At 38.7% G+C, this 16,823-nt stretch overlaps 1 protein-coding gene across 2 annotated transcripts in view; it reads left to right on the forward strand.

Moving 5' to 3' along the window:
- Mtmr2 (myotubularin related protein 2) overlaps nt 1-16,823 on the forward strand; it is a 41,086-nt gene that overhangs the window by 23,269 nt on the left and 994 nt on the right. For both annotated transcript variants that reach the window (XM_048344058.1, XM_048344059.1), the window contains 8 exons: nt 1,436-1,519; nt 6,106-6,255; nt 6,885-7,073; nt 9,765-9,950; nt 12,036-12,242; nt 13,582-13,674; nt 15,103-15,216; nt 16,017-16,193. In XM_048344058.1, coding sequence (XP_048200015.1) covers nt 1,436-1,519; nt 6,106-6,255; nt 6,885-7,073; nt 9,765-9,950; nt 12,036-12,242; nt 13,582-13,674; nt 15,103-15,216; nt 16,017-16,193 — 1,200 coding nt within the window. The remainder of the gene's footprint in view (nt 1-1,435; nt 1,520-6,105; nt 6,256-6,884; nt 7,074-9,764; nt 9,951-12,035; nt 12,243-13,581; nt 13,675-15,102; nt 15,217-16,016; nt 16,194-16,823) is intronic.

Below are 16,823 nucleotides of genomic sequence, written 5' to 3' on the forward strand. Positions count from 1 at the left end.
CACATATACAGAAAATGGCCAGAAGTGGTGCTGTGGCTCAAGTGGCAGAGTGCTAGCCTTGAGCAAAAAGAAGCCAGGGACAGTGCTCAGATCCTGAGTCCAAGGCCCAGGACTGGCAAAAAAAAAAAGCATGAAACTGAAAGAACAAATAATGCTCTTTTTTTTCTTCTAATTTCTACCTTATTGCTCCATGGAATTTAACCCAGAATTTGGTACTAAATATAATACATGATGTACTTATCAGTGCAAATGATTGGTTTTAGTATTATAGCTTATGGCTAACTATGACCAGTCTTTGACTTGTGATTTCCATAAATTCCAGTGAAAGTCTTACTTTCAGATCTTATATAAAAATACTGGCATTTTTATAGCTATATTTAACTTTCACAGGAAATGATTTAAATTCAGGTTTTCATCTGGAGAAATTTATTTCTGCTCAGTGTTTTTTTTTTTTTTTTTTTTGGCTAGTCCTGGGGCTTGAACTCAGTGCCTGAGCATTGTCCCTGTTTTCTTTTTGCTACCCCTAGGACACCTTCCCAGCCCAGTGTTTCTTATCTTTGAAGGATGTGTAGTATAATTAACTAGGTCCTATAAGATCTGTACATTTAACCAGATGTATATAGTAATTTAGGTTTACGCTAACGTCTTGGGCTAGTTTGTTTAGATAGGAAAGTAGCTTGTTTCAGAGTATCTCCAACAAGAACTTTTTGTAATTATGTAAACCTTTATCTAGAGGGTTCCATGATTCAAAGCTGTATATTGTCTTCATTAGGGTTTGAAATCTCCATTTTGATTGGAGGTTAGACTACCTCCACAGTTGCCCTTCTTAGCCCAACTGCAGAGATAAACCCATAATCACATCAGCATGACTCAGGATATAGCTACTGTAGGGAAGTGAATTTGAACACTGCACTGCTCCTTTGACTAGTTTAACCATGTTGGTGTTTGTTTGTTTTTATAGTTGAATTTCTGCCATTATGTCTATAAAAATGGTATTTAAAAAAATTCAAATTATAAGCCAAAAAATAAACACACCTAATGTTTTCGAAAACATAGAAACGTCACTGCTAGTAACTATTGATATCATGCTGTTACTTATGGGAGAAGATTTTTTGTTTGAAAATAAATTTCATTTAGAATTAAGCCTCATTATGTAGAATTTAGAATTAAGCCTACAAAAGCTAACAAGGATATCAGAAGGAAATATGTTAACAGATGGTAAATTTCTTGGGTTGATCTCTGTTTTTCTGTACTTTAAAAAATATTTAAAACAATATTTTAAAAATATAAACCAAAAACTAAAACATGAAAAAGTGCCAAAAATATCCTTGCAGATAAAAATAAATTAGAAAATTAAGTTAAAAACTTCTAAAGGACATACTTCTGACTCATAATCTTATTACATGACTTTTAACTATTATCTCTGTTTATGTAGCCTCTGTTTGCTTTTGAGTACAAAGAAGTATTTCCTGAGAATGGATGGAAACTCTATGACCCTCTTTTGGAATATCGAAGGCAGGTATGTAACTTCTTAATTTTTCATTGTTGGCATTCTGTATTCTTTCCATTATAAAGAAAACAAAGAATGGGTAGAAGAGGAAAACCAGGCTTGGGGGTTGTTTTTGTTTATGAATAACCACTAATCCTTATTGTTTGGCTTCCTTTCAATTTCTTTGGACTGCTTCCCAGAATGTCAGTAATCTTTTATGAACTTTTCTGAAACCTATCTGAGAGTTTATAAGTATTACTTTATTTAAAATGTTTAATCCTTATAAAGATAAAAGTAAGGAAATAAGGTAGGCATATATAAGCTTCCATATTTTTATATACCACTTAACAATTTTCAGGGTTAAATTTAAATATTGTATAGTTTAACCATGAAAAATTTCTTTATAAGTTTTGTATCTTAATAGATGTATAGTGAAATTCCTGTTTGGTTATGTTAAACATAGTAGTGAAAACCAGTACATAAGAAGAATGTCCACTTAGCATTTTGACATGATTCTATCACATCTTTTATGTGCCTATTATGAACTATTGGTGGCCTTCTCAAGTATTTTCCATTGTGTGGATATGAACTAATATCTGTTTGCCCCTTTATTCTCTTGTCTTTTCTATGCTGAGATCCTTTTGCTTTTTAATTCTTCACCAGTGTTACAAGCTTTTGAAGGAATCTTCTGTATTTCCTTGGTATTTTTCATGCTCCAAGAAGGAAGGTATTCTACATCTGTTTTCTTACTGCTGTAGCCTCTGTATGTAGGGTGCCTGGCATGTATTAGACAATAACTGTTGAACCAATGAGAGCATGAAGGAAGCTTATTTTGCCAATAGTTTCTGCTCTGAATATATTTGTCAGCTAACCACTCTCCTTTATGTACTGCTGTATTTACTGAACCATGTGGTACACATGTATCGGGTACATGTATGTGCCAGTATTTTCCTCAAGCATTTCTTAAATACTAATTGGTCTCTCTTGATTCTGTGAGCAAGGTACTAATATCTGTACAGAATATGAGTAAAATTCAGATAGGAACATTAGGTCAACTGTCCAAGTAACACAGCTACTCATTGTGGAAACTAGGATTTGAGTTCAGGAAATCTGCCTCTAGAACCATGCCCTTCACTATTAGTTTTTCCCATCAAAATCATTTTTATAAAAAGATAGGTTTCTGATTCCAAGAGACTGTCACTTGTAAAGAAAATTTTCCAGAGTAGCTCTAATAAAGATTGTATCCATTACTGAGAAATGTGTGCACTTGTGTTACATAATTAAAGTAATACAATCTAAAACCTGGCTGTGATGGAGGACACTGTCAGTAGAAGACTGACCACAATCCAGAAGCCACATAGCCAGAAGTGGCATCTTGCAGGGCAGGTTTCTCTTACAGACAGTTTTGCTCCAGCTGCCACAGTCCCCGCCAGGATTTCATGCCTATGGAGCTTTTGAACATCTTTGTGTGCATTACAGACTTAAAGTATGTGGTGTACATGCACACTGTTCTGTATCTTTTTCTACTTAATAAAGTTTGGAGATTCTAACATCTCAGAACAGAGCTTCCTTTTTAGAATTGGTAAAGGACTGTAAAATTCACTGTTCTGAAGATTTCAGCCCACTGGTGTTTTTTGTTTTTTTTTGTAGACTCATAGTTTATGCAGATGTCACATTCTAATTGTGACCATTGAATAGACTTGGGTTTGAACTTCATTCAGGTTTTACTCTTGACTCTCACTACCTATGTGATCTTGAATGAGTCATTTGTGAAACAGTGCTTTTGTTTTTGCTGGTGCCTTATGGGGTCGTAGGATTCATTGTCCATCATTTTCTACAAAGATAGTATGTTGCTGACTCACCAGCCCCACTTCTCCGCTGGAAAGGCAGAGGAATTGGCAGGAAGTTTCATTAAAATACCTTCTCCTAGAGACCTATTGAACTCATTCTCCAATTCAGGTTCCTGTGGTATTTCCCCATTGCCCACTACCTGTCAGCTATGGAAATAGTAGTAGCCAAGGTACAAAACAGAAAGAATCATTCCTGGCTTATTTTTAAAGTATTAATCAATAATAAAATGAAAAACATATTCTCTAAAAAAAGATTTATTTGGAAAAGCAGATCATTGCATTGGCAGTAGGCATGATACATGTTCACATTCAAGAAGCTGAGGCAAGGAGGAGGCTTTTAAAGATAAAAACGAGGAGGGTGCATTAGGTATTTTGAGACAGTCCAGGGCCGCAGTGAAAGTAGCACCAGTTTCAAGGTTGAACAAGGTCCTAGAGAAACACTAGGTTGGTTGCACAAACTTGTGGCTAGCAGTTGTGTACCAGCCTCCTTTTCACAACCTTCTGCCTTTGTTCGAGCCTGCCTGGATCATTCTGACAGCTTCACTTCTGACAAAGTCACTTTGATTTTGAGTGAAGCACTCAAAAGAGTAGATCAACAGTGATGATATACTATAATGAATTCTCTGATAGAGAAGATTACTTATTGAGAGAACGAAGGCTCTGGGAACTGAAAGTCCTTTTTTTGGGGGGGGGGCGCGCAGTCCCGGAACTTGAACTCAGGGCCTGAGCACTGTCCCTGGCTTCTTTTTGCTCAAGGTTAGCACTCTACCACTTGAGCCACAGCGCTACTTCTGGCCTTTTCTATATGTGGGGTGCTAAGGAATCGAATCCAGGGCTTCATGTATTCAAGGCAAGTACTCTACCACTAGGCCATATTCCCAGCCCTGAAAGTCATTTTTTGTAGTCTGAAGCTCCTAGTGGCAAGAGATGGGCCTGAAGAAAGCAGACACTATTACTCTGAAGGACACAGAGGTGGCGTGGCGCCGTGGTACTAGGTTTATAGACAAGGAATGGTTATCTTTTGAGCATCTTAAAAGGTGTGGGGCACTAGACACTGGATTGCAGAGGGAAAGGAGAGGAAGCATATCGGCCTCCACAGGGAACCAGTAAAAATGATATTCATGCCAGGAAGGGGCAGGGCCCATATCTCAGCAACTTGGGAGGGAAAATCTGAAAGATCATAGTTCAAGGCTAGCTCAGACAAAAAGTCAATGAGACCCTCTTCTCCCCAATATCAACTAACAAGCCAGGCTTAGTGGTACAGTTGTGTAATCCTAGCTATGCAGGAGACATAGATAGTAGGACCAAGATTTGAGACTGGCCCAGAGCAAAAGATATAACACTTTAATATGAAAAATAAAAGGAAAAAAGGCCTGGGGTTGTGGCTCAGTTTTTAGAACCTATTAATTATATTTGTATTGTGCTTAACCACTTCTTAGGTCGTGAGAAGCAAGTTGGGCCCAAGCTAAAACAAAGGGTAAATAGGTGAAGGATTGAAGAAATCTCCACAGAGACTATTTGCCATGTGACATTGGAAGAGGATTGTTTTCTTTCGGGATTTTATTGTCATCTGGCAAAAGCTTGAGAAGCAGTACTTTAAAGGAAACTGCTTTCTAATGTGTCTTAGATTTTAATGACAGTGAAGTAAGCACATTTTTCCTCATGGGATAATGGACTTTCATGTATATAGGATGGGTTGGGAATGTGCATGTATCTGTACTACCTCCTAATAGATAGCTTTAGTCAAATCACAAACTGCCACTGCTTTTTCATGTACAAAATGACACTAACCAGACCTGAATGTCAGTGTGTGCATGCTCCTACATGCGATAGATAGCCTAGCACCTGCATATTGTCCTGCAGCTTGAACTCGGAGCCTGGGCACTGTCCCTCAGTTTTTTTGCTCAAGGCTAACACTCTTAACTACAGCTCCACTTCCAACTTTTTGGTGGTTAATTGGAAAGAGTCTCATGGATTTTTCTGGCCAGGCTGACTTCAGTCCTACATGAATAGCGAGGATTACAGGTGTGAGGCACTGATGTCTACCTGAAGTATCTTCTTATGTAATCCTGTATGTGAACTAGTAGGCTGCTTATAAAATAGTACATCGTGGAGAAGCTAAAAGCTAAGGAGCTATTTGGGTGATATAGCTCAGTGTAGAGCACTGGCCTAGCCTAGCTTGTACTCAACTCTGGGATTGGTCCTCAACATTGTAAGAGTAAACATGACAGAATAAACATGAATGAAAAGACCTTGGTTTAAAGCATTACCCTGAGCTCTGTGGGCCTTACCATTTGCTTTTCTAGTATGCCTTAGGTTAGCAATATTATACAATATTAGATTAGATTATTAGATTTCTGGAATATTACATTTCTGGAATTCAATAGTAGATTTCTGGAAGATGCTTATTAAAGCCTGTTCTCTGAAATTTTTGTATGTGAATATCAGCATTCTAATAGGACTAATAGCATCCTAATCAGACTAAATGAGACTGTTCTCTTTTGAGATGGAATATTTGCAGTCCTACCTCCCATATCCTTATAGTCTATTAATATTTAATAACTTAATAAATGCCCTTGCATTAAATTGCTACAAAAATGAACACAGCTCTGTTGGAATGTGGCATCCTTAAAGCCTGGCCACAACACCGGGCAGTCACTATTCCAGCTTAAGAAATGAATACTGGAGATGGGAGAGGTTGACTAGGATGGCGACTGCCCTCTTTTAATGTTGTAGTTGAGAAGTGGTCTTTTATTTCATGTATAGGGCATTCCAAATGAGAGCTGGAGAGTATCAAAGGTAAATGAGCGCTATGAACTCTGTGACACATACCCCGCCCTCTTGGTTGTGCCTGCAAATATTCCTGATGAAGAACTAAAGAGAGTGGCATCCTTCAGGTCCAGGGGCCGAATTCCAGTAAGTGAATGCTTTGATGGTACTTGCTTGCAAATTCCTTGTGCTTCACCTGATGCTGCAAGATATGAGTAGTCTTTACAGAAATGTTGAAGACTGAGTTATTTGCTAAAATTAAAACTATAAAGTGAAAATCTGTAAGCAGTAAAATTAAAAATGCTTCTGTACTTAAGTTGAAAACATTTTCCTTGTACATTATTACCTCTGTATCTTAGTCATTCTTAGTATGGTGATAGTGTTCTTTTCCATTAAATCCAAGAAAGAAGAAATGAAGAATGATGATCTAGAAATAACAGCTCAAATAACTTTAGGCACAAAAGTCACATATTGTGAAGACTTAGTTACTCTTTAGAGTGTTACTGGTTACAGTAATAAATCCAAAACAGTGGGGTTACTTAATCTTTTGATCTACTTTTTTTTCTAAGACAACACTTTCCAATAATCAGTGATTTCCACAGATTAGTATCTGACTAAGAATTAGACCAAGTTTTCCAAATGATAGTGAAAGAAAGGTGATTTTTCCTGGCAGCCAGAGCTGTCCTCTTATGGCTAATCTTTGGATCTAGTGAGAGAAGCAGATCATGGTTTGGGGAATTACAGAGGAACGTGTATTTCCCTTCCTCCCTCTGTAGGTTTTATCATGGATTCATCCTGAAAGTCAAGCCACAATCACTCGATGCAGCCAGCCCATGGTAGGAGTGAGTGGAAAGCGAAGCAAGGAGGATGAGAAATACCTTCAAGCCATCATGGATTCTAACGCTCAGTCGCATAAAATCTTTATTTTTGATGCTCGGCCCAGCGTTAATGCTGTAGCCAATAAGGTAAGATATCTTTCAGTCCTGAGGATTTGTAACTGTAGTTTTACGAGCCAAGTAGATCCACATTCTTGTCTTGGTTCCACTATTGGGTGTGGTTTTGAATTTGTTATTTAGGTGGGTTTTTTTTGCCAGTCCTGGGGCTTGAACTCAGAGCCTGAGCACTGTCCCTAGCTTCTTTTCACTATCCCTAGCTTCTTTTTGCTCAAGGCTAGCACTCTACCACTTGAGCCACAGCGCTACTTCTGGCTTTTTTCTCTTTATGTGGTGCTGAGGAATCGAACTCAGGGCTTCATGCATGCTAGGCAAGCACTGTACCACTAACTAGGTCATATTCCCAGCCTTGTTAGTTACTTTAAAAACAGAAAATTATATGAATTAAAAGAATTAGGTAATGCAGATACATAAAAAGAAAATATTTTTAAAACACTGCAAACTCTGTAAGAGGGACATAACCATTCAACTTTGGTTATAGTTCCAGACCTGTATGTTTTTGCATGCACACATTTGAAACAAAATGGGATAATTTCTATTTGCTTTTTTAAAAACTAGCACTATATCATTTTAAAGTATGGTAACTAGACCAAACTATTGTTAGATATTTAGGTTATTTATAGGGAATAATTAGCACAGGTTTAGGGTAGTCACAGCAGAGGATCACAAGAGCCCAATAGCTATGCCCTTATGAACACATAAGATGATGCTAAGTGAAATGAACTCCATGTTATGGAAACGACTGTTATATCACTGTTGTACTTTCAACATGTGATGTGAAACCGTAGCTTCTATTGTTGATGATCCTCTTATATCCCTTTTCTGTGGGTGTACCTGCACTATCTCTGTATCTTATCTGAGTACATTGGAAACCATGTATACAGGTATTAGAACTAGGAAACTGAAAGGGAATACCAAAATCGAGAGACACAGGGTAAAAAAGACAAACGATTATAAAAGCAATACTTAAGTGTAAATCGAGGGAACAACTCATGGAGGGAAATGGAAAGGGGGAGGGGGAATGAGGGAGGAGGTAACAAACAGTACAAGAAATGTATCCATTGCCTAATGTATGAAACTGTAACCACTCTGTATGTCAGTTTGACAAATAAATAAATAAATAAAGTTCTGAGGAACATTCCTAATTTTTCCTAACCTCAGGTTTTTGAGGGTCTAGTGAGTTGTAGGCATCCATTATTTTAAAAACTCTCCTAAAGGAGGCATGTTAATATGGATAGAAACGTGAAGTGAAATAATTGTCAATGAGGACTCAAAGAATTGCTTTTTCTCCTCCCTGCTTGTTTATTAATTAGTGGGGATGAAATTTAGGATTCTTTTCCAGGATGAGGGAATAGGGAGAAAGAAATGTGAGGCAGAAGTGATGGTAGGGTAGGTTGTAAGATTCATCAGTCTTTTTTTTTTTTTTTTTTAATCATTCTCACACCATACTTGACTTTTTGTATCTGTTTGGTTTTTGCTGGTCCTGGGGCTTGAACTCAGGGCCTGGGCATTGTCCCTGAACTTCTTCGTGCTGAAGGCTAGCATTCTACCACTTGAGCCACAGCACCACTTTCAGCTTTTTCTGAGTAACTTATTGGAAATAAGTCTCATGGACCTTGTGCCTGGGCTGGGGCTTTGGACCTCGTGGATATCTTCTCTCTTAGTTTGCACATGTGTGTGTGTCCCTTCTGTCTGCATAGTGGAAATACCTTTGTAGCCCAGTGAATTATATATGACAACTGCTCTTGGAACCATGACCCATGTCAAGAATTAAAACGCATCTTTTTGCTCAAGACTAGCACTCTACCACTTGAGCCATAGTGCCACTTCCAGCTTTTTGTTTATGTGGTACTGAGGAATTGAACCCAGGGCTTCATCCGTGCTAGGCAAGCACTCTACCACTAAACCACATTCCCAGCCTCTCATTTTTATATAGTTTTATTATCAAAGTGTGCATTCCAACTCTGTAGTTGTCTTACCTTTAAAATACTGTGTTTCACATATCAACCTCCAGCTTCCTACCTTTATGTAGACTGTACCTATTAAGTGTTGGTGGGCGTAGGTTTTTTTTTTATGTTTTGTTCTGGTACTGGGGGCCAAATCTACCTCGGGCCTTGTGTTTGCTAGGCAAGCCCTATTGCTTGAACATTGCCCCAGTCCTACTTTTGTTTTTGAGTTAAAAGATCTTGATAACTTTACCTACATTGGTCTTGAACTCACAATTGTCCTGCCTCTACCTCTCTCTCCAGTAGCTGGTCTTACAGGTAGGTATATGTTCTCCCAACTAACCCAAAGTTGTTTCTAAGAATTATAATTTTATGCGCAAGTATATATTGTTTTTCATAAAACATAAAAACACTGTCTAGAAAAATTGTTTTTCTTCTTTCAGCTACAGCTTATTTTGAAAAACAAATATTTTCTCATCTGCTCTGTAGATATAGAGATCTTAAAATTAATTGGTGGGATTTGAAATAGGAAAATTTAGTTCCTGAAAATGTTTCTATATTTGCATTGAGTATTTTTAAGAGCCACATGAGGGTGTGTATTTCAGTTTGATAAGGAACATGAGCCAGGTTTTGCTAAGTGGCTGGAGCCAGCCATTGTTTCTTGTTGTTTAGGTATTGAATATAATTTGTAATGGCTTTCCACATCAAATGGCTGTGATGTCACTTACTGGTTCCCATCATGTGCCCCTCCTTTCAGGCCAAGGGTGGAGGTTATGAAAGTGAAGATGCCTATCAAAATGCAGAGCTGGTTTTTCTGGATATCCATAATATTCATGTGATGAGAGAATCATTACGAAAACTTAAGGAGATCGTGTACCCCAACATTGAAGAGACTCACTGGTTGTCTAACTTGGAGTCTACTCATTGGCTAGAACATATTAAGGTGTGTATATGCTACTATTTTTCAAGGACTTTATCATTGGTTTATATTGCCTCTTGTAATCGAAATCAGTGTGAAAAGGACCTTCTAAACTGGAAATCAGACTTCTTTGATAATTGGAATTACTATATTTTGATACATAGTGCTGTTGTATTCATTTTCCATCTTATCTGATTTCTGTCCATCCTTCCGATTCCATATATCACTTCTTTCATGAAGTCTTCCCAGGTTGTGTTTATTTATAATTTTGTCATTTCGCTTTCCATTTACTCAGGTAATGCTGCTCTTCATTTATTTGCTTTTATGTCATACAACATATGTATCCAGACTGTGTTAGGGAAGCACTGCTGCGTATGAGTAGGTACCCAATAATACTCATTGCATGATTTATGAACTTAAAACCACCTGGTCAGAGAAATGAGGTATAGTAATTAAATGAAGGATAAAAAGCACCATATGAACACTAGCATGTTAGTTTAATGTTCTAAGGCCTAAGCACCCATCCATTTAATATTCTTTCCAGGTATGGCCTAAATTTCAGTAATATATAAACTACCAGGATATAGATAGGCTTATATAACCACGTTAACATTATGAAATAATGAGAAATATATTCCAAGAGTGGACTTTTCGTCTAAATTCTCTGAAAACAGAATTGAAAATGAAACTGATTTAATGAAAATGATAGACCTTTCATTTTAAGAAGCTTAGTTGTCAGCTCCAGATGCTATGAATTCAGGGCTTGTTCCTTCCCATATGTGAAATTATACTGCATGCTACCAAACTGTAAGATTTAATTTGGAATGCAAATAAGTAATGTTTGATTCCAAAAATGTTCAGGTTATTAGCTATCAGTGTCAGGTCCCCATGCTTCTCAAGAAGCTAGTTTTGGCTCCAACAGAAACAAGTTGGGCCAGACGTGTGCGGTACACAGTCTACTTTCTCAAACTCTGCCAGCCCTTACACGTGCACACCCACAGAGCTTCTGCATTCTCCAACTGTCCAAAGATCTACCTATTCCAACCACTCCTGCATAGTAACAGCTTTGCCAGGACTTTGTTTTCCCTCCTGGAGCCTTCCCATTCATGGACATCTGGTGTGCTGTCCACTTGTTTGCGTGTGGTTGTGCCTACTACAAAGGAGGCAAGCTTCATTAAGCAGGTAGTTCTGTCCAGGGGTGTATCTCCAGCACCTGGGGCAAGAGGGCCAGAGAGTGAGAAGGCATCCTTAAGTTCTTTATGAGTAAATGATTGAATGGGTACCACTCTGGATAATTCTTCTCAGTCAGTTGTAACTAAGCCTTTGGTTAGTGATTACTAAGTCTGAATTTGCATTTGTTCACAAATGGTTCTGAAACATAGATTGAGGTTGCTTCAGAGTACTGTTTCCAGAATATGCCTGTAGTTATGATCAAATTCAGGTTTCTCAAGAGCTTTCCAATCCTGGTCCTGTGTATGATGACATACAGATGTCATGATAGCCATCCATAAGGATGGGACTACTTTGTTATTCTTGCTGGTACTGAGGTTTGCTTGAGCCACACCCCCAGCCCTGCTTTAGGCTGGTTGGTTTTGGAGACAGATCACTTTTCTGCCTGGGTTGGGCTTGAATGGATCTTAGCCTCCTGAGAAGCCTGATCGCCCAGGCATCAGCCTTTGGTGCCTGGCTTAGTTACTCTTAAGGATATTTTGCTTTTGTGTTTGTTTAGTTTTCACTCGGAACTTGGGAGAAAAGTTATTTTGCAAGTGGTTTCTACCTATTTCTCAGTGGGTTAAACTATTTAGATACTAAGTAAAATGTTCAGGCAGTATTTGTATTGTGCTTGCTGTTTACTATTTGATATGAAACATGTTAGTCTACACATTTAATACATACAACTTAGTGCTTTCAGGTACTTCTAGTTTGGTTAAATTACCTTGGATAGTAGAAACTTAGACTTTAGCTAATACATGATTATGTTTGATGAGTCTCAGAAATAGGAATCTTTAGAATTCAGTGTTTCTAAAAAGTTATTTGAATGTATTGGTTTGGTAAGCCTTGAGATGTATTAACTTTTAAGGCAAGGATGCTCATAACTCTGCTTGGCAGCTTATCCTTGCAGGGGCTCTTAGGATTGCTGACAAGGTGGAGTCAGGGAAGACATCAGTGGTGGTGCACTGCAGCGACGGCTGGGACCGCACAGCTCAGCTCACCTCCCTGGCCATGCTCATGCTGGATGGCTACTACAGAACCATACGAGGGTTCCAAGTCCTTGTAGAGAAGGAGTGGCTAAGCTTTGGACATCGATTCCAGCTGGTGAGTAAAGAACCTTGACTGTTAAGGTGTCACATGTGTAAGCCACATGACAATGCTGATCTAAAATTGATGATTTATTTAGAGAGGTAGTCTACACAGCTCTTGTTTTGGAATTACTAGAATATTCTAAATGTGGCTACAGTCTGGAGCCAGGGCTAGTGGCCAGGCATCTGACCTCATCCTTGATAACTACCATCATCCAGTAAGGTCTGTGGGATTCCTCCTCCAGACAGGAGCTAGGCCTTTGGGAGACTAAGGCAGGAAGATGCAAGTTCCAGGCCAGCCTAAGTTATACAACAAGACTTCGTCTCAACAAACCAGTACAGTGATAGAGCCATAAAGCACTGCTAGTTTATCCAACAACTTGAAAAAAAAAAAAAGACAATAGAGGCTTTCTTATTCTTAAAGAAGCTATACAAAGTAGCATTGTTCACAGGGTTAAAAGTTTGAGTTAGGACTAAATGGGAGTAAAGATAAAAATTCAACTCAGTTGAGACTAAATCACAGCTATTATGCTTCCCAAGACCATATATGTGCAAAGTGTCACACTCGTCCTTCATGTGGTAAGTCACTCAAAAACACATTTCTCACATTTTCAAGTCCTTCCATTAAAGACATTTATCCTGTGTCTGCACACAGCACAGGATGGCAGATGAAAACTTCCTCATACAAGATCTAAATATGTGTCTCAAGATTTGATAAGGTTAAGTTTTGCTGTTTCGTTGGGGATCACTATGGCAGGGTACAGTATAGAAATTGCCAGCAGTTCTACATGTACTTGCTGACTGGCTGAAGGCAGGTTTCTGCTTTATTGCTTTTCTAAAACACCTTTAATAATGATTACAAATGCTAACGTGGGGAAAGGCAAATACTACTGTAGGATTTTTGAAGTGCTTAAGTCTCTGGGTCACAATTTGAGAAGGAATTCTTGCTTTGGGCAAAGGAGCGGGATTTTGTTTGAATCATGTGTTCAGAAGAGTAAAGAACCAGGAACTAAACTTGGTGAATGCCTGCAGGATTGAAAGACTGGTCAGGTGTGCTTGTGTGGTTTTTCCTGTGGAGGTGAGTCATTCACTCACTGGCTAACACACAAAAGAGGAGACTCCATCTCCAGTACTAATAATGACTAGACTTTTGAGGACCAGTCCACTATAGACCTTTTAATCTGGGTTTCTGGGAGTTTATATATGAAAATGCAAATGTGTTTCTAATTGGCAGAATTGTGAAAATTTCTACTTCCCTACCATCCTTCTAAACAAAAAATTTCTTGATCCTTCTGTTGGTATTATTTCTATTAATAAAACATGGACTATCTAATATTTCACTTTTTGTGCTTCAGCGAGTTGGCCATGGAGATAAGAACCACGCAGATGCGGACAGATCACCTGTTTTCCTCCAATTTATTGACTGTGTCTGGCAAGTGACAAGACAGGTAGGTGACTTCCTGCATTCCTTCCAGGTGGTGGTGGTACTAATTATTGCCAGGCAGTGGTCTACAGCATTTTACTTGGAGCATTGGTGGTAACTGGAGAACTGTCTCCATTTTGAATATGCTCATCTAGAGGATGATCTCCTTATTATTAAGGTAAAGTAGTTAGCTAAGTAGTTGTGTGATTTTAGCCGCTCAAAAGAAATTAGAAACCGTAACAAGGTAGGTGACAAATGCTCTTGTTTTTCTGAAAGCTTTGTAATGAGTAGGTTTATCTGAACAAAGATTAATGGATTTAGCCTTTTGGAAAGATACTAGAAGTAACTGAAAAACACTTGGAAGAATGGTCTATTAGGGAGAGGGGTAAAAAAATGTGCCCTATAGATGCATGCTAAGTATTTATCCAAGGGTTTCCACATGTACTAAATATATGGATGCAATTGTTCTTATAAATTATGCCTTTGGTGTACTGGGCTTGGGAGGGAAGATGGGCAGTAATAGTTTAACAGTGTTGAATATTTCCTGGAGTAGGTTTGAGCTACATAAGTCCTATCAACTTTTGAGTATTAGCCCCAGAATAACAGGGTCTACTTTTGGTGGACCGTTTTCCTTTGTAACTATAGGCAGAAGTACATCATCTACTTGGCAGGTGTTTTTTTTTTTTTGAAGGCATTGGATTGGTGTACTTTTTTGAATACATAAAACATTTTGCCCTTAGTAATTTTGTCAACTTTTTGTATCAGTATATCTAAAAGTAATGGCTATTTTGTTTTCACTGTGAGGAAATGTTCACTGATTCAAGTTATTTTTTCACAACTGGGCTAACAGTTTTGCCAAGATGATGAAAAACTTGTTTCTTTCATTCAGCTCTGGAGTGCCACCTGAGTAGTTAGGGAAAGCCCATTAAATTGCCTTCTAGTATAAGAAGTCTGTTGTATCACCAACAATGTTTTTTTTACTCACTGCTGTTGTATGCTATTTATGCTGTCCTCTATTAAGGTAGGGATTTTTTCTCAACCAGCAATCCAAGCATTCTAAGTGTCAATGTCAGCTTCTGTATAGTTTTCAGATAATAATAGGCCTGATGAAACGCTTCAACTTTTGGGGGTCTGCAATTCCCCAGTTATCCCAAAATAACACTGTATATAACAGTAGTAGTCTATGCCTAAGTCAAGACTCAGCAAGTCTGGGGTGACCAGATAACCATATATAGGAATGACACCCTCCTCCCCCAGGAGGGCCATTCAAACAATGGGAGAAATCACTTCAGAAAAGCAAAAGGAGATTTCTGGACCACAAAACCAAGCCTAGGCCATAATGGTTAAATATGCAATCTTGAGTGTGGTTATTTATTACAAAGGGTGTATCATGACAAGGGATGTGATTTTTTTTTAATGTGTTATTTACATGTTGGTGCTATTCAACTTGCAGTTCCCTACGGCCTTTGAGTTCAATGAATACTTCCTCATTACCATTCTGGACCACCTTTACAGCTGTTTATTTGGGACATTTCTCTGTAATAGTGAACAGCAAAGAGGAAAAGAGGTAATGTATGAACCAGCTCTACCCCATTCTGCACTTGCCCTCCCAAGAATGCAGTTGGCTAGATTTAAACCAAACGATTCCTCCTTTGGTACTACTTTTAGGTACTACTTCATCTTAAAAAACTGTAATACCTTCCTTTATAAATGTGGCCCTAGTCTATTTTGAAGTACCTCTGTCATACCGCTAAAGGTACCAGCCGACCACTGGCTGAATTCTGGATGAGACGGAATCTCTGCTAAAGAGAAATGAAGTATATGGGATCTTAGAAATACCCTGCTGTCCCATTATTCATGTAGAATAGAAATCCTTCAAAGTAAATGCAAAAAATACACACTTTTCCGTGGACAACTCAAATCCCAAAATACCACCTGCATATAAATCAGGGATTTTGTTGAAAGTTGTATAATAGCACTGTGCAGGATTCAAACCCTGAAATGACAGAGGTAGGTGTGGTGCCGCCGTGGGAACCCCAGAGACGGAGGCAGGGTGATTCCAGGTCTGAGGCTAGCCGCAATCCCACCTAAATTCTTTTGTAAAGCATGGGTAAGCAATGTAGCTCAGTAGTGGAACACTTGTAAAAATGCTATGAAACATGCCAAGTATATTTGAAAAATGACTGCTATACCTTCAATGTCTGGCCATGCAATAAAAAGTATTGGCATGAATGGTAGGTATTTAGTATTTTATAGAATGTGACTGTCCAATTCCATTGCTCTTCCTCATGACCACAGGATACCTCTATAAATTTCATCTGTTTAGCTTGTGGTAGAGAAACCTTTACCTGTTTTTTCTTCCTACAGAATCTACCTAAAAGGACTGTGTCATTGTGGTCTTATATCAACAGCCAGCTAGAAGACTTCACCAATCCTCTCTATGGGAGCTACTCCAATCACGTTCTCTATCCAGTAGCCAGCATGCGCCATTTAGAGCTCTGGGTGGGATATTACATAAGGTGGAATCCGAGGATGAAACCCCAGGTATGCTGTACTAGATGGGAGGAGAGGGGTCCTCATCTGTGCATATTTTTAACTTCTGACTCTGGCCTGGTTCCAGTGGCTCATGCCTGTAATCCTAGCCAACTAGATATACAGAGGTAGATATATAGAGATAAGCATGAAGCTAGCCCAAAGTTTTCAAGACTTTACAGAGCCACTGCTCTGTAGTGATGAGTGCCCATCATCCTGGCTACCAGGGAGACTGAGATTGGAGATTATGGTTAAAAGCCAGAAAGAGTAAATGAGACCCTATCTCAACAAGCTGGGCAAGGTTTGTGCTTGCCACCAGTTGCACAGTGGGAAGCATAACAGGCAAAAAAGTGAGACCCCATCAGCCAAACAGGTTGAAGGCAAGAGCCACACACACTAACTGCCCTAATTCATAGTAGTTGTAAGATAGTGGAGCAGTCATCGTCTGGGTTTTGTCCTGACCTAACTTTAGGCAAATTTCTTTGTGTTCCTGTCTGAAGAAAGTAGCTTAGATTGTAGTCCATAGTAAAATGTTGCTAATGAAAAGCAGTGGTGGGGTACAGTTGTGTCTGAATTTAATTTCCACAGATGGTCCCAGCTACTGGAAAAAAAATACCCATTGCATTTTATGTTTTCCTCTTG

The sequence above is a fragment of the Perognathus longimembris genome, chromosome 3, assembly GCF_023159225.1.
Source record: "Perognathus longimembris pacificus isolate PPM17 chromosome 3, ASM2315922v1, whole genome shotgun sequence".
Classification (NCBI taxonomy): Eukaryota; Metazoa; Chordata; class Mammalia; order Rodentia; family Heteromyidae; genus Perognathus; species Perognathus longimembris.